The sequence below is a fragment of the Dendrobates tinctorius genome, unplaced genomic scaffold, assembly GCF_039654945.1.
Source record: "Dendrobates tinctorius isolate UK_male_01 unplaced genomic scaffold, ASM3965494v1 ptg000021l, whole genome shotgun sequence".
NCBI classification, from domain to species: Eukaryota; Metazoa; Chordata; class Amphibia; order Anura; family Dendrobatidae; genus Dendrobates; species Dendrobates tinctorius.
In genome coordinates, this window is record NW_027361689.1 from 35223134 (window position 1) to 35245094 (window position 21961).

Consider the following 21961-nt stretch of genomic DNA (forward strand, 5'->3'; position numbering starts at 1 on the left):
CTCCCTCATCTCAGCCTACCACCTCACCCATGCCCTCCGTTCTGCTAATGACCTGAGGTTAACATCCTCAATAATTAGAACCTCCCACTCCCATCTCCAAGACTTTTCACATGCTGCGCCAATTCTTTGGAATGCACTACCCAGATTAATACGACTAATCCCCAATCTCCACAGTTTGAAGCGTGCCCTAAAAATGCATTTGTTCAGACTGGCCTACCGCCTCAACGCATTACCCTAACTATCCCTGTGTGACCAATTCAAAATTCTTACCATAACCAGGTTCCTCGCATCATGTTCTCACATGCTTTATACATTTAATAGCCCTCTGTGTCTGTACTGTTACATACTTAGGCCGATAACCGGTTCATGCAGCATTACATGAACACCCGATTCTTACACTATGGCTGGTCCGAACAATGAAAGCAATTGTTACCATCCATCTTTCGTGTCTCCCCTTTTCCTCATAGATTGTAAGCTTGCGAGCTGGGCCCTCATTCCTCTTGGTATTTGTTTTGATCTGTGTTTATTGTTATGCTGTAATGTATATTGTCTGTACAAGTCCCCTCTATAATGTAAAGTGCTGCGGAATATGGTGGCGCTATAGAAATAAAATTATTATTAATGCTGTCTCCATCATGCCTCACTGTGGGTATGGTGTGCTTTTGATGATGCACAGTGTTGGCTTTGTGCCAAACATACCTTTTGGAACTGCGGCCAAAAAGTTAAACCTCAGATGTCATCAAATGATAACACATTTTCCCTCATGCTTTTTGAAGGTCTGATGTAGGTTTTGTCAAAACATAGCCAAGTGTGGATAATTTTCTTTGTAAGAAAAGAATTCAGTCTCACCACCCTACTCCACAGGTAAGACATATGAAGAATATGGGACATTGTTTTTCACTAGCAGTGAAAAGACAGTACTTGCCAGAAATTCCTGCAGCTCCTTTAGTGTTGTTATATGCCTCTTGACAGCCTACTGGGCCACTTTTCTCCTTGTCTTTTCATTGATTTTTGAGGGACGTCCATTTCTAGATAATGTCACTGTTCTGTGAAATTTAAGCCACTTCGTGAAGATGTATTCACAGTCTTCCATGATATTTCTAGTGCCTTTGAAATGTTTTTGTACCCTATATTAACTGATAACTTTCAACAATGAGATCCCTTAGCTGTGTTGTAAGTGGTTGACGGACTATGGCTTTTGAAGTAAAATGCAACTTAAAAGAAAATATCAGGAAAATCCTCCTAGAACAGCTAAACTTCATATGGGGTTAATGAAAATCCCTGTACATGATGGCAGCAGTGCACTGACTTCTATTAACATGAGTGTAAATATGATTGGCTAATTCTGAACACAAGCATGTTCCCAATTATAAGAGGGTTTTCAAACTCATGCAACCACATTATTTTAGTTTTGTTCATTTTATTTTTCCCCTCAAAATGATTTTGTGACACTGAGTCACTTCTCACGGACAAGCCATGAGTCGGGGGAGAAGTCAAGGAGTCAAAAGCCAGGAGGGTATGTCATAAACAGGGGGGAGAGTCAAAGGCGTAGTCAGGTCACAGTCCTGGGTCAGAATTCCAAAGTCAGAGTGTGCCAAGGCAAAAGGGGCAATACAAAAGGGTAGTTAAAAGGCAAGTCCAAGGCCCAGCAATAAAGACCAAAATATCAGGGTAAAAAGCACACAGCAAATATATCACAGGATTGTGACAGATTTCAGTTTGTTTCCCCATGGATATGTATAGATTTTGGGTAAAATTAAGGCTATGTGCCCACATAGCGATTTTCAAGCGATTTTTTCCTGAGCAGAAACGCATGACCTTGCCAGGGAAATTTCATGCGCTTTTTGACACGCGTTTTGGACGCGATTGTCAAGCGTTTTGACATGCGTTTTCCCATGCGTTTTTGCTCATATAATTGATGGTATGCGGAATCGCGGGCGATTCCGCAAAATTAATGAACATGCTGCGTTTTTTTACTGCTAAGCGATTCTGTGCGTTTTCTATTACAAATGCATGGAACGCTTATTTTAAGCGTTTCCGCGGCAGAATCGCGCGTTAAAAAACGCCGCGGAAACGCTTAAAAATCGCTACGTGGGCACACAGCCTAAAGGTTGAAAAAGTACTGAAATTATGATTCTTGGTATGATTTGGACTCTTGGCTTAGTGGGCAGCTGTGTGGGGACATTGTACTGTAGGGGGGCTGTGTAGGGACATTACAGAGTGTTATGTATAGCGCTGGCTGTGGGGAACATCACATTGCATATGAGGCTGTGTGGGAACATCAAACTGTATGGTGGGCTGTGTGCGAGTCAGCATACTTAATTCTGCTCAATACTGCAGGATAAAAATATAAAACAATAACAATGATTAAGAATTAAGTTCAGCCAGTTGGTTCAGACCTCCATAACAATCACGGTCTCTCATGCAGCCCCTTAGGAAAATTAATTGCCCATCAATGCTCTGAAGTATATAATATGTAACAATGACATAAAGTAATATGAACACGTACCACAATCAGGACTCTATCAGATGCGGTTACAGAGCAGATGAGATCTCTTGTTGCCTAAAATGAAAAATAACATTCACAAAAGAAAAGAAATTGAACGGCACGCAGACCCATATTTCTGCGTGATCGGATGACAACTTTATGTGTATGGCCGTAATATCAGCCATGCTTGATTTCACAATGTCAATCCTTTGTGACCGTGAGATAATGCTCTGCGAATGCTTTGTGGGAACCTCATACTGCATGTGTGGCTGTGTAGGGATAATAAGGAAGCATGGTTTGTGGAGTTCAGTGTGCATGTGTTTGGTGGGACCGGGGTAGAGAGCTGACAGCGACCTCATTAGTGTAGCAAGGTAGCATACGTAAATCACGTCATGCATCCAAGACTGCTTTCAGCACTAACGAGGAATGCTGTGCTGACTTCTCCTACAGAGCGGAGCTGCCAATGCTGCACCCAGTCCCATGCACTTGAATGGGGCAGTACTACATTTCCCTTTGCACAGTGGAAAACCAATGCAGTACTGTGTAGGAATAGACTGTGAAGGGGCCACAGCTTTGACTCAGTGTTGCGTTCCATTGTTTTTAAGGACAAATTAAGGTCTAAAGGTCAGACCCCAAACCTTTATGGTATGTGCACACGCGTTTTTTTCGCATTTAAGCGTTTTTACCGGCAAAAATGCTTAAAAAAACGCTTACAACAAGCATCCCATTCATTTTAATGAATTCTGCACTTTTTGTCCATATTGATCAGTTTTTTTCCGCAAAAAAAAACGCAGTATGCTCATTAATTTCGCGGAAAAATCCGCATTTCTAACCATTTTCTATGAGACTGGGGATGCTCCGGGAAAAAACGCATAAAAAACGCACAAAAAAAAGCGCGCGGGAAAAACACGCGTTTTCTGGGAAGGGGTCCGGTTTTCAGTCAGGAATTTTCTGCATACGTGTGCACATACCCTGAATAATAGAGCATCAATAGTTGAATAGTGATTGAATGCAGAGTTAGCAGACATATCCGCTCCTCCTCGATATGCCGGGTTGAAGGCCAGGACAGGTGTCAGCACTATTTTATCCAGGCAGCTTTTGCTTGTAAAGAAAAAATGTGAAGAAGATCCGGCCATGGACCATAGCTAGAGACGAGACTAAACCAGCTCTATCCCCACCGGCTCTTCCCAGGGCTGCAGCAAGTGATTGACAGGTCTCTTCTTCGTGTGCACATAGGGAAAGACCAGTCAATCACCTGCAGCAGAGCTCATTAGAGAATTATATACGGGGTTTAGCTATCATGAATCGCCCGACAGGTTCCCTTTAATGTTAGATACCATTATAACGGATTACAAACTTCTACACTTGCTTACCACAAATGCTCTGTTGACATCCATGAGCCCTTCCCCTGTTCCAGATGGGGCATCATCAATGTGAAATATCCTGCGAAGAAACCGAGAAGAGGGATAAACGACTCGTGATCCTTCAACGCTGTTTACAAAGGCACGCGATGTACTTAAGGTTACCGTTCTCTTCCCTCTTTTCTAGTCCGCAGCAGTTGATTAATCTCCATTGCCGTCAGCTTCTTTGCTACTCGATATTGCCAGACATAAAAGGCTTCCTTGGATGCTGCTATAACATGCGTTTTTGTCATGGTGACGAACAAGGGTACTGCGGAAAAACAGATGTACGTTTGTACTAAGCCGCAGTCGGATCCCCAGTGATCAGTAAATGATCTCCTCCGCCATAGAGAGGGCACAGCTCACAGTCCTGGCAGTCCTCAGAATCATGCTTTACGTGCAGCAACCTCTCCCATCCTCTTGCTATACGACAGTTGCATAGTTGAGAAAATACATTCAACAAAGACGGATGAAATCCAGCAGTGAGACATCACTCCAGATAAATGTATAAAACTAGACTTTTATTTCACCATTTAAAACACCCACGAACAGCAAGATAAAATGACAGCGGGACGGACCTCTCTGACCTTTCCCAGCGCCTGCGCACTGCAGTACTCTGCTCTGTCCTCAACAGGGCAGAGTATTACACCTTGGCAGAAGCAAGGAAGATGATGACATCGCTAGAAGATGGGAGGCGCCGGACCCGGACCACAACACCCATCAGACTGGACCCCGGGTGAGTATAATATAACTCGTTAATCTTATCTTTCAGGTTACATCAGGGGCTTATCTACAGCATTACAGAATGCATTACAGAATGCTGTAGATAAGCCCCTGTTGGCGGTGGCCGCATCTCATAGGGCAAAAATGAGGTGACAGCTTCCCTTAAGGGGCTGAACTATTATCACAAGGGATTCTATATTGCTAGGATACACCATCACTTGTTCATTATCCAGGATTCTGGTGATAGGACCCCACCAATCACCTTTATTCTCTTCATATACAACGACAGTCCTGACCACCCGATGTGCAAGAAACTGGAGCTCTATTTACTTAAAGCAAGTGTATTAATTCTCTTTTTTTGTAATTATTTAAATCCGGATTCTTTTTTCCATACTTGCTCTGTTAATATAAGTTCAAAGCAGTGGTGAAAACACATCAAAACAGTGGTCTGGACTCTCGTGATTACTCATTCTCTTCAAAGGGTTAGTGTCGTGGGCACGCTCCGTGACATGTGCCGGTCGTGGGCACGCTCCGTGACCTGTGCCTGTCGTGGGCACGCTCCGTGACCTGTGCCTGTCGTGGGCACGCTCCGTGACCTGTGCCTGTCGTGGGCACGCTCCATGACCTGTGCCTGTCGTGGGCACGCTCCGTGACCTGTGCCTGTCGTGGGCACGATCCGTGACCTGTGCCTGTCGTGGGCACGCTCCGTGACATGTGCCTGTCGTGGGCACGCTCCGTAACCTGTGCCTGTCGTGGGCACGCTTCGTAACCTGTGCCTGTCGTGGGCACGCTCCGTAACCTGTGCCTGTCGTGGGCACGCTCCGTAACCTGTGCCTGTCGTGGGTACGCTCCGTGACCTGTGCCTGTCGTGGGCAGGCTCCGTGACCTGTGCCTGTCGTGGGCACGCTCCGTGACCTGTGCCTGTCGTGGGTATGCTCCGTGACCTGTGCCTGTCGTGGGCAGGCTCCGTGACCTGTGCCTGTCGTGGGCACGCTCCGTGACCTGTGCCTGTCGTGGGTATGCTCCGTGACCTGTGCCTGTCGTGGGCAGGCTCCGTGACCTGTGCCTGTCGTGGGCACGCTCCGTGACCTGTGCCGGCCGTGGGTATGCTCTGTGACCTGTGCCAGCCGTGGGCATGCTCTGATCTGGGCAGGTCGTGGGCATGCTCTGTGGCCTGTGTAGGTTGTGGGCATGCTATGTGGCCTGTGCAGAGGTTATTGTGTCGAAAGGGGGAGGAAGTGTGTTGTGTCTAGAATCTATTATTTATGGTGGATCCTGAGTCATCCGACTCCAGCTTTATACTTCAGGTTCCTTTTCATTGCAATCCTGCTTGTGATGATACCTAGACTGCTGAGAATTGATCTCTAGAGAACAGAAAGTATTTTCTTATTTATTTTACTCACTTATATAGAGCCATTAATTACACAGGATTGAGAGTCCTCAGTAGTTGATACCTTTTAATGGCTAACTGAAAAGATGGTAATACATTGCAAGCTTTCGAGACTACTCAGGTCTCTTCATAAGGCTAGACTAATACAAAATCTGAAGTCACATATTTATGCACAATACAGCCTAGAAAAAATGCAATAGATAAGACAAGTGACATGAAGCAGAACTATCAATATGGGAGAGGGAGAAACATAAATATAAACATTGGACCAGTTCATAGATAAGGAGTCTGGATGTTTTATGGTCCTCTGATTGGGGTCTAGTTCTGTGTTGCCCCGCAAGGTTTTAAAAGGAAATTCCTTAATTGATGTAAAAAGACATAAATCCATGCGACACATTCATTCCAGCACTGAGAGTGTCAAAGTTCGTCATAAATTTGTACTCCCAAACTCGTCTCTCTCTCTGAGATGTGACGTTACCTTTCAATACCAGTAATTTCATATCCATGCTGCTGTGATCAGGGATACAGAAATGTTTTGCCACAGGAAGATCCATTCTTTTTTCTCTTATAGTGTGACGATGAGCATTCATCCTTGTTCTAAGCTTTTGCCCTGTCTCCCCCACATACAGACCCCCAGTTGGACATTTAGTACAAATAATTAAGTACACCACATTAGATGTAATGCAGGTGAAAGTACCTGGGATCTTGTAGTCCTGATGTGAGTTGGGGATCTTTATCTTGTCCGTGGTCATTATAAATGGACAGGTTTTACATTTTTTCTGGTTGCAAGGAAAGGTTCCTGCAGCTGTTGGAGAGGACAGGGAGCTTCTGACAATGATGCTTCTTAAATTTGGGGGCTGCCTAAAACACAGTAGTGGGGGGTCTGGAAAAATGGATTTTAATCGGGCATCTTTTTGTAGTAAAGGTTGTAATTTCCGTGCAGCTCCCCTTAGCACCTCCAGATTTGGGTTGTAGGTGACTACTAGAGGCACTCGGTTATTTTCTTCTTTAGCTTTGTAATGTAGCAGGTGATTCCTTGACAATCTGGTGGCTCTTGTAATTTGGTTTTCAATTGTTCTTGGATGGTAACCCTGATTCAAAAAGGTCTTTTTGAGGCGACCAAGGTGTTTGTCTCTATCCATGGGGTTGGAACATATACGATTGTATCTGATGGCTTGACTATAGATAATAGAGTTCTTTATGTGTTTTGGATGGAAACTGTCCCATTTAAGGTATGTTGGACTGTCGATTGGCTTCTGATACAGTGAATGTGTCGCATGGATTTATGTCTTTTTACATCAATTAAGGAATTTCCTTTTAAAACCTTGCGGGGCAACACAGAACTAGACCCCAATCAGAGGACCATAAAACATCCAGACTCCTTATCTATGAACTGGTCCAATGTTTATATTTATGTTTCTCCCTCTCCCATATTGATAGTTCTGCTTCACGTCACTTGTCTTATCTATTGCATTTTTTCTAGGCTGTATTGTGCATAAATATGTGACTTCAGATTTTGTATTAGTCTAGCCTGATGAAGAGACCTGAGTAGTCTCGAAAGCTTGCAATGTATTACCATCTTTTCAGTTAGCCATTAAAAGGTATCAACTACTGAGGACTCTCAATCCTGAATATTTTTCTATCCACTGGCTAACACGGTACAAAGATATACATCTTTCCTGTATCAAAATGGAGGATACCAGAATGTACCGCATCTTTATGGAACTAAAACCACTTCTGAAGAAACGTGCACAAATGGACAGCGACATTTTTTTCTTATCTAAATGCAAAAAGGAGAATCTAATTCCCAAAGGACTCTGGATTACAAACCCAATTCTTCATACCTACAATACCCATTATGCACAAAACCTTTGTCACAGGACTTCTGAGAGACTAAGGAACCACCTTTTACATGTCTGCTATAGCATAAGGAGTAAAGTCCAGGGGCAATTTGAAACTCTGAGGAAAACACTTACAGAAAGCACAGAGCAAAAATTACAACAATACTACAACAAACTACGGACCTTTCTGGTTCATAACAAGGAAAAGAAACTACACAGACTGCGTCTCAATTCAGGACTCTATACAAACAGATACAAAACAAATCCAAAACCTGACAACTTGGACAACCACTCCATTCCAGACACAAAAGCATCTAACTGTGTCATCAATCTCTCAGATTATAAACCCAACAAAGTGGAACTGGCCGTGCTTTCTAGAGGACTCTCATTTTGTCCCACTAAGGCCCTAGATAAAACTGAACTCTGCAGTGATATGGAACAGTATTTCAGGAGACTGCGCCTGAGGGAATATTTCAATGATACAGAAGATTCAGAAAACACACAGACCGAAGGAAAAGGGATCGTAACAACTAGGAAAAGGTCAGACTGGACACCTCCACCTGGACGCAACCCTCATTTGGATAAATATATAGACTCCTTCAGACATTTGATAAAATCCACAATCATAGACACTAACAGGAGACAAGCATCCAACATCAGTGCCCAGGAGAGAAAGGCCATACAGTCTTTAAAAACCAACAAAGAAATCATCATTAAACCTGCTGACAAGGGAGGTGCAATAGTCATGATGAATACATCAGACTACATGAAGGAAGCAAACAGGCAACTTATGGACACATGCTACTATAGAAAATTGGAGTCGGATCCTACACAGGACTATTACAAGGAACTAAACAAGTTGGTTTCTTGTCTGCCTGACCAGTCCATAAGAGCTGGCGATGACCTGATACCAGAGACTCCAAGAATAGGGACATTCTACATGCTTCCCAAAATCCACAAATCTGGAAATCCAGGAAGACCAATTATTTCATGTGTGGGCACCCTCACTGAGCAGGTATCTGGATGGGTAGAGGGTATTCTTAAACCACTGGTGAAGAATACATCCAGCTACATTCAGGACACAACTGACCTATTGAATAAACTAGCAGCAATAGGTCCTCTACCAGAAGGAACCATCCTGGCCACCATGGATGTGGAATCTTTGTACTCTAATATCCCACACCAAGATGGTTTACATGCCTGCAAATTCTTCATGGAAAACACAGGGACTGATGCTGATGCTGTGGTGAAACTTATAAAATTCATCCTCACCCACAATTACTTTGAATTTGACAACAGGATCTATCTACAGGAGACTGGCACAGCTATGGGAAGTAAAATGGCTCCACAGTATGCAAATCTTTTCATGGCCAAGCTTGAAAGCGATTTTTTGTCCTCATGCCCCATCAGGCCCCTGGGCTACTACCGCTTCATTGATGATATTTTAATCATCTGGACGGAGTCTGAGCAACAGCTAAAGACGTTCCACGAACAGTTTAATCAATTTCATCCCACCATCAATTTAACACTCAACTACTCCAGTACCGAGATAAATTTTTTGGACACCATCATTAAGCTAAAAAACAATGAAATAGAGACATCCCTGTATCAGAAGCCAATCGGCAGTCCAACATACCTTAAATGGGACAGTTTCCATCCAAAACACATAAAGAACTCTATTATCTATAGCCAAGCCATCAGATACAATCGTATATGTTCCAACCCCATGGATAGAGACAAACACCTTGGTCGCCTCAAAAAGACCTTTTTGAATCAGGGTTACCATCCAAGAACAACTGAAAACCAAATTACAAGAGCCACCAGATTGTCAAGGAATCACCTGCTACATTACAAAGCTAAAGAAGAAAATAACCGAGTGCCTCTAGTAGTCACCTACAACCCAAATCTGGAGGTGCTAAGGGGAGCTGCACGGAAATTACAACCTTTACTACAAAAAGATGCCCGATTAAAATCCATTTTTCCAGACCCCCCACTACTGTGTTTTAGGCAGCCCCCAAATTTAAGAAGCATCATTGTCAGAAGCTCCCTGTCCTCTCCAACAGCTACAGGAACCTTTCCTTGCAACCAGAAAAAATGTAAAACCTGTCCATTTATAATGACCACGGACAAGATAAAGATCCCCAACTCACATCAGGACTACAAGATCCCAGGTACTTTCACCTGCATTACATCTAATGTGGTGTACTTAATTATTTGTACTAAATGTCCAACTGGGGGTCTGTATGTGGGGGAGACAGGGCAAAAGCTTAGAACAAGGATGAATGCTCATCGTCACACTATAAGAGAAAAAAGAATGGATCTACCTGTGGCAAAACATTTCTGTATCCCTGATCACAGCAGCATGGATATGAAATTACTGGTATTGAAAGGTAACTTCACATCTCAGAGAGAGAGACGAGTTTGGGAGTACAAATTTATGACGAACTTTGACACTCTCAGTGCTGGAATGAATGTGTCGCATGGATTTATGTCTTTTTACATCAATTTAGGAATTTCCTTTTAAAACCTTGCGGGGCAACACAGAACTAGACCCCAATCAGAGGACCATAAAACATCCAGACTCCTTATCTATGAACTGGTCCAATGTTTATATTTATGTTTCTCCCTCTCCCATATTGATAGTTCTGCTTCACGTCACTTGTCTTATCTATTGCATTTTTTCTAGGCTGTATTGTGCATAAATATGTGACTTCAGATTTTGTATTAGTCTAGCCTGATGAAGAGACCTGAGTAGTCTCGAAAGCTTGCAATGTATTACCATCTTTTCAGTTAGCCATTAAAAGGTATCAACTACTGAGGACTCTCAATCCTGAATATTTTTCTATCCACTGGCTAACACGGTACAAAGATATACATCTTTCCTGCATTAATTACACAGCGCTTTACAGACATTATTGGCACTGTCCCCACTGGGGCTCACAATCTAGATTCCCTATCAGTATGTCTTTGGTGTGTGGGAGGAAACCCCTGCAAACACGGGGAGAACATACAAACTCCTTGCAGATGTTGTCCTTGGTGGGATTTGAAGTATCAGCTTATGAAGCTCAGATTTCAGGATTTTTTTTTTATATATAGGCAAATATGGAAAAATAAAATAAAAAAATCTTATGGGGTCCATCCCACCAAATTCAGCCCACCATATAAGGTGTTTGCCAACAAAATGCGTCGAGGTACATAAATATTAAATGGATGGAATTCAATCAGTTAATCCTTTTGTTTGCTGGCCATTGCCAGATGATTTTTGCAGCAGATGCTGCTTGGACAATATACTATACTCTCTAGCATAAAGTAATAGCATGATACTCAACTCCTGCAGTGGCACGGATCTAGTCATATCAGCGCAGGGTCCCCCAGGGCTCGCATGACATTGTTGTGCCACATGAACTCTGCTGCCAATCAGCAGTCACTAACTGGATGCAGTTCTCACACTTTCTTTGTAGTCTGTGTGAGCACTGCGGCCAATGTCAGGCGAGCCCTGGGAAACCCGGTGTAGGAGCAGGAGGTGGTTGTTATTTTATTTATCCTGGTGAATGTAGTATTTAAGAAGGGGTTGTCCGAGTAGTGGACAACCCCTTTAAGTCAGTCTTACAAGAAGTCTCATGCCCATGCGCTTGCTGTCTACCTCCTGTGTGTGTTACGTCATGCACTTTTCACTCCCTTTTGTATGGCAGGTGAAATATCACATGCTTCTTATCTACATTGTTCCCTGGCTCTAAAGGGATTGTGTTTCACATGCTGGGCAGCAGAGTCTACAGTGTCTAAGTAAGAAAAGGAGAGCAAAGTTGTGTTTGGTAGAAGAGTGATGCTATGTGTGTGTAGGGAGTAATTACGGCACCCTGTAATAGTAATGTAGGCAGCTGCAAATAAAGGCAATGTTTATGAGAGGGTGGAGGAATCTGGAAGCAGCAAAACTGTGCAGCACAGAGCTGGGAAGGGTAATGAAAAGGAATAACTACTCCTGATCTACTATACACTTTCTATATATTTTTTTATATATATAAACTCTGAAAACCTTGTTAAAATTAGGGCTGTGGAGTCGGTAAGCCAAACCTGCGACTCCGACTCCTCAATTTCCCTTCCACCGACTCCGACTCCAACATACATTGCTTATATTTAAGTGAAACATTTATTGTAGTACAATGTGAACATCAGACATCTAATCATTTTTATGATACAATAATCAAGACATTTAGATAGAACATAATATATATTAATTGGAATACAACATTAGAACACAAAAAAACTGTAATAAATTGTAAATATGTAATACACTATGTAATATCGATTACATACAGTATATATATATATACACACACACACACACACACACACACTGTATATATAACACTATGTAATAAACTATGTAAGTGGCAAAAAACAGTTTTTAACAAAAAAGGAGATTTTTGTGTACTCACCGTAAAATTTCTTTCTCTTAGCCTCTAATTGGGGGACACAGAACCATGGGTGTTATGCTGCTGTCCACTAGAAGGCGACACTATGCATAATCTGAAAAAGATTAACTATGGCTCCTCCTCTGCAGTATACACCCCTGGACTGCGTCAGCCTTCTCCAGTTTTGTGCAAAATCATTAGGAGGAAGTTAACAGAAATAACATAACCATGCCTGTAATAAGGCCACCATGTACGAGCTCAAAGAACAATATGAGAACTCAACCGTAACAACGGCCCGCAAGGGCAACAGGGTGGGAGCTGTGTCCCCCAATTAGAGGCTAAGAGAAAGAGATTTTACGGTGAGTACACAAAAATCTCCTTTACTCTGTCACCTCATTGGGGGACACAGAAACATGAGACGTCCCAAAGCAGTCCCTGGGTGGGAAGCAATAGACAAATATTGTGCAGACATGTCCCTAAACTTGGGGCACTGCCGCCTGCAGAACACGTCTACCCAGGCTCGAATCCACTGAGGACTGGGTATAAACTCTGTAGTGTTTCGTAAACGTGTGTAAGCTAGTCCAAGTGGCCGCCTTACACACCTGTTGTGCCGAAGCCTGGTGCCGAATGGCCCAGGAGGCCCCTACCGTTCGCATAGAGTGTGCCGTGATACCGGCCGGAAGAGGAGAATTGTTAAGGCGGTAAGCTTCTTGTATGGTGGACTTGATCCACCTGGCAAGGGTAGCTTTGGAAGCCGGCAGACCCTTGCGAATGCCTTCCGGAAGAAGGAAAAGGAAATCAGACTTCCGGAAGGGCGCAGTCCTAGACACGTATATACGCAATGCCCTGACGAGGTCAAACGTATGCAGAGCTTTCTTCACTCTATGAACCGGAACCGGGCAAAGGGATGGCAGTGAAATTTCCTCATTGAGGTGGAAGTTGGACACAACCTTCGGAAGGAAGGATGGGACTGTACGGAGAACCACCTTGTCCTGGTGAAAGGCTAGGAAGGGCCGTTTGCAGGAGAGTGCTGACAATTCAGACACCCTGCAAAGCGAGGTGATTGCCACCAGAAAAACCACCTTCTGTAATAGAATGCGGAGTGGGACTTCCTTAAGGGGTTCGAAAGGTGGTGCCTGCAATGCTGTCAGGACCAGGTTGAGGTCCCACGTTTCCAGTGGACGTCTGTAGGGGGGAACCAATCGGGAAACCCCCTGGAGAAAGGTCCTTACTTGCGGCTTGTTAGCGATGCACCTCTGAAAAAGCACTGAGAGCGCTGACACCTGGCTCTTAAGCGAGCCCAGGGATAGCCTGGCGTCCAGGCCCGATTGGAGAAAGCCAAGGACTTTTGGGAGGGAATAAGGGAGTGGAATCTGGCCGCGAGATTCACACCAGGTGAAGAAAGCTCTCCAGGTACGGTAATAAATCTTGGCGGAGGCTGGCTTCCGTTCCCTGATGATGGTTCTAATGACGTCCGTTGAGAGTCCTGCCTGGGTTAGAACCCAGGTCTCAAGGGCCACGCCTTCAAATTGAGAGCCCCTGAGTTCTGGTGGTAGAACGGGCCTTGTGACAGAAGATGGGGACGGTCGGGGAGACGCCAGGGGACGTCTGCTGTAAGTTATACGACGTCGGCGTACCATGTACGTCTGGGCCAGGCTGGGACGATCAGGATGGTTGGAACTCCCTCGTGTTTGATCTTCCTCACGACTCTGGATATCAGGGGGAGAGGTGGAAAGATGTACAGAAGCTGGAACTGGGTCCAGTCCTGAACCAGGGCATCTGCGCCGAGCGACCGCTGATCGCGTGCCATGAAGTTGGAGACCTTGGCATTGAGATGGGATGCCATTAGGTCCACGTCCGCAGCCCCCCAGCGATGGCAGATCTGTCGAAAGATTTCGGGATGGAGAGACCACTCTCCCGAGTCCATTCCTTGTCTGCTTAGGAAGTCGGCTTCCCAGTTGTCCACACCCGGAATGTGGACTGCAGAGAGTACCGACCTCGTGTCTTCCGCCCAATGGAGGATATGTGCCACTTCTCTCATCGCCTGGGTACTGCGGGTCCCGCCTTGGTGGTTCACATAAGCCACTGCCGTGGCATTGTCTGACTGTACTCTGATATGAGAGGCTGCCAGTAAGTGACGAAAGGCTCTCAATGCCAGGAAGATGGCCCGAATTTCCAAGACGTTGCTGGGCATGTTCGCTTCCACTGGTGACTACTTGCCCTGTGCCCTGTGATGTAGGTGCACCGCACCCCAACCTGTCAGGCTCGCATCGGTGGTCAGGATCTTCCATTGACCTGAGAGAAAGGATTTTTCCGTTGCCAGTGAGGTTGGCTTGAGCCACCAGTGCAGGGACCTCCTGGTTGCCGACGTTAGCCGGAACTCCCTGTCGAGGGGGGAAAGGATTCCTGTCCCAGGACTTGAGGATGGCTAGTTGAAGAGGCCTGAGGTGAAACTGGGCAAATGGTACCGCCTCCATTGCTGCTGCAATCTTGCCGAGGACTCTCATGGCAAACCGGAGAGATTGGGGGGGATTGCGGAGGAGTATGCAAACTCCTAGACGGAGAGCCAGTGCCTTGTCTCTGGGAAGGAGCACCAGACCCCTGGAGGTGTCGAATAGCATCCCCAGGAAGGTCAGAGACTGACTCGGGGTAGTCGATGACTTTTGTAAGTTGACTAACCAGCCCAGGCGACTCAGAGTGTCAATTGTGATTGAGATGCTGACCTCGCAGTTCTTGAAGGTGGAAGCCTTGATGAGAAGGTCGTCCAGGTATGGAACGACTACTATGCCTCTGGAGTGTAGAACGTCCATGGTGGCAGCCATGACCTTGGTAAATGTTCTGGGAGCCGTGGCGAGTCCGAACGGGAGAGCCACAAACTGGTAGTGGTCCTGGTCGATTGCGAACCTGAGAAATCTCTGATGGGCGGGAGCAATCGGTATATGCAGGTATGCGTCCTGTATGTCTATGGAGGCGAGATATTGTCTTTGCTCCATGGACGCAATGATGGACTGAAGGGACTCCATGCGAAAATGACGAACTCGTACATACGTGTTGAGTTGTTTTAGGTCTAGTATGGGCCGGACGCTGCCTCCTTTCTTGGGGACTACGAATAGATTGGAGTAGAACCCTCGGAAATGTTAGGCCGCGGGAACCGGTACTACGACTCCTGCTTGAAGGAGAAAGGAAACTGCTTGGTGGAAAGCACGAGCCTTTTCTGGCGGTTTTGGTGGAACAGAGAGGAAGAACCGGTACGGTGGACTGGAAGTGAACGCTATCTTGTATCCAGAAGACACTATTTCCCTGACCCACCTGTCTTCTGTAATAGACAGCCAGACTTGCTGAAAGAGTAGAAGTCGTCCGCCTACAGGTGGGAGGTCTTCCGGAGTTCGTGAGTCATGATGAGGAGAAATTCTGAGGTTTTCCTCCTTTGGACTTCGCCTGGCCCGTTTTCAACTGCCAGGTCCTGTCGTCCTGTCTGGCCTCTGCGCCGCCCGTGGGTTTTCCCTGCGTGGAGAGCAGTTACGATTCTGTGCTGGACACGAGGCGGACCAGCCCGACGAATTCCGAAAGGATCGGAATCGTGTTTGGGTACGCCGTTTGATCATGCGTTTAGGTTTTAGTTGAGGGAGAGAGGTACTCTTTCCCCCAGTGGCATTGGATATCATTGTGTCCAACTTTTCCGAAAAGCCGTCCACTGAGGTACGGGAGATGCGTGAGGGACTTCTTCGAGGCTGCATCCGCTTTCCATTCCCGCAGCCAGAGGATACGCCGAATCGTGATGGCGCTTGATGCTATCCCCGCTACACATCTTGCGGAATCCAGGGCTGCATGAAGCATGTAATCTGCTACCACTGCTATTTGAACCGCTTGGTCCGACAGCTCAGGATTTGAAGCTTGGAGGCCAGTTTGCAATTTTTTGGCCCAAGCCAGAATGGCCTTGGCCGCCCATACCGAAGCGAACGCGGGAGCCAGGGAGGCCCCTGCCGCTTCGAAAACTGAACGAGCCATGCGTTCTACCTGCCGGTCTGCAGCGTCCCTGAGGGTTGAGCTATCTGGCAGGGATAGGAGGGTCTGTGCTGCTAGCCTAGAGACTGGGGGAGTCCACTTCGGGCGGATCTGTCCACTCCTTGGTGTCCTTTTGTGGGAAGGGGTACCTAGCTTCCAAATATTTGCGATTGGTGAATTTCTTCTCAGGCTGCGAAAACTGCTTAGTAAGGATCGCCTGAAATTCCGGGTGGTTAGAGAAGACCTTAGGTGGTTTCAGAACACCTTCAAAGCAAATCTTGTGTTCTGGGGCTTCCGGGGTTGGATCGGAAATGTCCAGCACACGATGGATGGAAGAGATTATGTCCTCAACTAGCGCTGTATCGCTAGGGGGACAAGGGACCAGAGACGTCTCCGCTTCATTGTCTGAGTCGGAGTCAGAGATGCCTTCCGAATCCTGCGTATCGCTGAGGTGTTCCCTGGTGGGCGAGCTGGGGCGAAGGCCTTCTGTCGTCGGGGATTGCTGTGGAGATATGCGTTGTCTGTCTCTGGTAGGGGACGGTCTAGGTGACCTGGAACTACGGTGTCTCTCTCTAGAGGGGGATGACCGTGTGCTATGGGATGACGCAGAGGAACGCGACGTGTGGGTGCGCTTACGTCTGGGAGACCCAGAAATGGCCTGTCCCTGAGTTGAGCTGTCCCTTTGCTGGGTAACGCTCATAGCCGAGACATGACCCTGCAGAGCCTGGAGCAATGTGGAGGTTAGGTCATCTATGGACTGCGTCATAGACTGCGACATCTGGGTAGCAGCTGCTGAAGCATTGGTAGGAGCCTCTTGGGGTTCTGACCCAGTATTCTGGATACAGTCCCGACAGTGCGGGTACGTGCTGCCACTGGGGAGAGTGGTTTTGCAGGCTGTGCAGAATGCATAAAAGCAGTCCTGCCTGGTTCTCTTGGACCTTGAGCCCGGCATAGTGCACAGAGTGCGGAAGGGCTGGCTATGAGAGAGCCCTACAGGGGTGGCTATGCAGGGGAAAACCTATAGGAGAGCCTTACAGGGAATCCGGATTCACAGCCGAGTAAAAAACCCGAGCTGTGATCTTACCCCACCAGCGTGCCCCTAGGTCCAGCGCCGAAGATCCACAGTCCTGTGCCCCCCGGAGACTGGCTGGCGTGGTACTGCTGATGCCTGCAGCAGAAATGGCCGCCGAGAGGATGAGGAGGGAGAAGGGGGCGGAGAACTGAGAAAGAGCGCGCAGAGATGTGTAAAAACACGCCCTTTCTGTCTCAATCTGCCCCTTCTATGACACTGTAGAGTGTCATATTTGTCATCCGGGGGTGGGCCGGGGGGCGGAGAGGAGACGGCGACCTCAGCTAGGCCGAAGACGCGGCCTAAATTAGTTACCGATGCCCAGAAAGGGCTCCAGGCCGGCGAGGAAAGTCCGGGAGGGGGTCGGATCTGAACCGGACCCCCCCCGGATAGAAAGGCAGGATAGCGGTGGGGCCACAATCGGAAGCGGGGCCCTGTGATGGGTGCCCCTGAGGCGCTATGGAGCTGGTGCTGCCGCAGAGACAGGGGCGCAGGGAGCCCTGTGTCTGTTCGTGCCATGCCTGCCCGCACTCCCCCCCCCCAGCAGGAGCCCGCAGCTGGGCTGGGGTCCCTGGATACTGTGAGCTGCAGATTGCCGTGGTACAGATCTACCTGAGGATTCCCCCAGAGGGGGATTAGGGAGGGTGCTGCTGTCACCATCAGGGGGCTTCCTCCTCGCCTCGACCTCAACCCAAGACCAAAAGGAATTGGGGAAGGAGGAGGGTCTCGACTTCGAACCAGCACCCGCAGGACTGGGGAAGGAGCGACATGGGGAACAGCCATCTCAACTTCAACCGGGCACCCCATAATAGGGGGCCGAGGAAGGAGCCATGCCGGGAGTCTCACAAGAGACCCACTTTTCTTCATCTGTCATCCGGAAAAAAACGGAGTGAAAAAGAGAAAAAAAATTCTTTAGGTGTGCCTCCTATGCGACACTAAGCAAAAACTGGAGAAGGCGGACGCCGTCCAGGGGTGTATACTGCAGAGGAGGAGCCATAGTTAATCTTTTTCAGATTATGCATAGTGTCGCCTCCTAGTGGACAGCAGCATAACACCCATGGTTCTGTGTCCCCCAATGAGGTGACACAGTAACATACTAAATAACATTTGTGCAGTCTATGAATTTGTTCTAAGAAATAGAATTGCCTCCATCAGATCCTCCTTCATAGATGACCTAAAATCTGACCTAATAATTTTAAGGCCAGAGAACAACCTTGCTACACTAACTTGAGTTGGAGGCAAAGCTGTAACCACATGGGCAACATCTCTAACAATTTCCAAGTATAAAGGAATTGCCTCATGCACAGTCAGTTTTGATGAATGGTTAAATTTTTCTATTTCTTTGAGAGCAAGTGAAACATTTTGCTGAAATATGGTCAATCTGCTTGCTATAGGAGACGGAGTGAAATCTTTTTCCTTGCAGCAACGCTTTGCCTGCTCCATATCATCCAAATACTTGTCAAAGTCAAACTCCTCATCTGATGAGGATGAAGATATGGCAGCAGTAGCACTGTCAGGACCCAAGTCCTCTTGCGCCTGGCAGTCCTCCTGTAGGCCACTCATCCTCACTGCTACCTCAGTCAGAGCTTCTTTTCCTTTAGTAAGCTGTTGATCATCAAGCAATATACGATGACTTGGGTCCACATAAACAGCTGCCAGAAAAAATTTATTTTCCAATAGCTGTGTCTCTCTCTGTTTCATTGAAGCAGAAATGCCATCTGCGATTAAATCTCCTCTTTGGGACAGGCAAAATAGCAAGTTCCTCCACTCCCTTATGAAAATGCCAGGAGTTAAATTCTCAGCTTGTAATTTTTTAGTCATGGTAAATAGGTGATTAAGCAATTCCTGCAATTTAGCCACCTGTGTCCATTGACCTTCATTTAGGGTTACCTGAGGGTTCGCCATATCTATAAGAAACGGTTTTAGCCAGGATCAAAACTAGGGGGGGGGGCAGAACCTCATACTGCACACCTCAGCTGCTGCAGAACCTTATACTGCACACCCCTACACTTGAAAATAAAGCCTGCACCTTAAGATGTGGTGAATGCAGTCTATTTATTTCAACTATCAATTGATGTTGATGTGTTACTGAAGTTGAGCAATGCCTGTCCTGGGCGTCCTTTTGGGCAGCTATGAGGTGTACCTGACTGGTGCTAAAAAAAAAAAAGGAGTGTTAGGGTACCGTTACACCTAGCGACTCACCAGCGATCCCGACTAGCGATATGACGCGGTCAGGATCGCTGGTGAATCGCTAGGTGGTCGCTAGTGAGCTGCCACTCAGGCAGATCTCACCAGCGACATTGCTGGGGACGGGGATCGCTAGTTACCTGTCAGACGCGGCGATCCTGCGTCCTCCCGCCCGGCTCCACGCGTCGCTCGTCGTCACAGCAGGAAGCGCCGCAGGAAGTGACCGACGAGAAATGATCCAGGAACTTCTCGCGCGATCAGCGATAACCAGCGGGGGAGCCGGTCGGAGATAAGTATCATATGCAGCGATATCGCTAGTAATATCGCTGTAACGTCACAAAATCGGTGACTTTACAGCGATATTGCTAGCGATATCGCAGTGTGTAACGGGGGCTTTACTCTGTGTGCTACCTGGCTTTCATTCTTTTTGGTACAGATAAGATATGGATAGACAGATATGGATAAATGGATAGATTTGAAAACATTATCTATGAGCTCAAAAACCTTTCAGGTGATGCGGTTTTTTAAAAAGCTGATCGGCTTTTGCAGCTGAAAAATGTATCCTCAAAAAACGCAGCAAAAACGGTGTGTGAATGTAGCCTTAGATCAGGAATAGAACAGCCATTTATAGGACATTTCATAACTTTCCCAAATTCCTATGAAAAAACATTCAGCACATTCTGCATTGAACTACTGTACCCAAGTTATTATATATTTTAGGAGTCGGAGTCGGACCATTTTATACCAACTCCACCAAAATGAGCTCCGACTCCACGACTCCGACTCCACAGCCCTGGATAAAATGTTACGCACAGCAACAGGTGAGACCACAACAGAGGTAGCTGTATTCCTTTTCTTGTACATTATGCAGCTTGCACCTGTTTACACTTGCCTTATTCTCTTTAAAGGTGCTGGTCAGTTTTTTGGGGGGGTATTTTTGGCTTTGTAGGCGAGCGGTAAAAGGCAATGGCATATTAACACTGCTTTTGATTTTGAAATCTCACCTCTGTGAGGCTCATATACTTTATAAACAGCTCAATAGTGGGTGGGAGACGGAGGACGAGGACTATCTGGATCGCTGACACGCACCCGTGTTAGGCTTTTGGTCCTGCTGTGGAGAGCTATGAGGATACGGGGTGGCAGTACACGCTGTACTCAGTCTCTTTGTGGGAATACAGATGTGACTATTCACTCTGTATCCCTCCGGAAACCTGAAAAGAAAACGAGGCACACTGAGGTAGATATGGGTCTAATGAAAGACCCGTGTCCACCTCCTACTGATACTAAGCTAAACTGAAGAAATTAGTGCCGGTCGGTGGGGTGTATACTGTGGAGGAGGAGCTAACCTTTTTCTGTACGTAGTGGCAGCCTCCTAGTGGCAGCAGCATACACCCATGGTTTCTGTGTCCCCCAATGAAGCGATAGAGAAATAATATTACTATATTTTATTATTTTTTGTATATTATTAATAATAATAATAATAATAATAATAGAGAAACACACAAATAAGAATGTTAATTATTGTGGATCTATAAAAATGTGTGCCATAACTCAGACTGATGGTATTTATACGCTCAGAAATGAAATGATCCATAGGCGTCTCAGAGAAAATATGGGCTGATGTGTTTGCATTCCTCGGTGCCATGGAAGCTTCTTACCTAGGTCTAGAGAGGAGCTGCCGAAGCCGCCATCTCCAGGTTAAGGAGGAATTTTACAGGCGGAGGATAAAATAGACATGTGGCTGTGTTTACCGCGGAGCTATGAAAGGTCCGCTTGTTGGGAGAATATCGGAGGCCCGATGAATGGACGCACTGCGGTTTACTTTACGTGGAAGGCGACCGAATTAAACATATAAATTCTCACTTGCGAGCGCCGGGACCTGAGCGTTGCTGGATATTATGCAATAAAGTAGCACCTACTGAATAGGGGAATATAAAACAAGCTGGAGATTTGGTTTATGTTCTGGTTCATGAAGCAGCAGCGGTAATGTTATGCAACAGTCTGTGCTGGATTCTGCACGCGAGTCGTGTATACTGCTGTATACAGCCCCAGATCTGTGCACAATAACCCTGTGTGACGGTATAACTCAGGCATTATAGACACTGCCGTGCCCAGAAACACGACATTCTAAATGACGGACTTTGTTATTTTGGGGGGACATGTCCTCATCTGGTCCATTTCACAAGCAAAACTCACTCATCCAGGTGATATCTGTGTGCAGTCTGTTTTACTTGGACTGAATGCAAAGACTCACTTAGGAAAAAGAGAAAAAAAGGGACCAAAAACTGATTCTAAAAAAAACTCTTACTACATGGGGAAAATCAAGTCCTCCATGTCACTTTTTTTTAATCAAGCAGTAAATTGTGTGCAGATTTTGGCCATATTTCCAAATTAAAAAGAAAAAAAAAATTGATGTGGGAACATACCCTAAGGCTAGGATTACATG

General features: G+C 46.3%; 1 protein-coding gene across 1 annotated transcript in view; it reads right to left on the bottom strand.

The window, feature by feature from the left end:
* Positions 1 to 21961, bottom strand: part of WDR35 (WD repeat domain 35) — a 117708-nt gene that overhangs the window by 61349 nt on the left and 34398 nt on the right. The window contains exons 14-16 of the mRNA XM_073568283.1: positions 4015 to 4159; positions 3862 to 3931; positions 2510 to 2563 (exon numbers count right to left, since the gene is read on the bottom strand). Of these exons, the coding sequence (XP_073424384.1) occupies positions 2510 to 2563; positions 3862 to 3931; positions 4015 to 4159 (269 nt within the window). The remainder of the gene's footprint in view (positions 1 to 2509; positions 2564 to 3861; positions 3932 to 4014; positions 4160 to 21961) is intronic.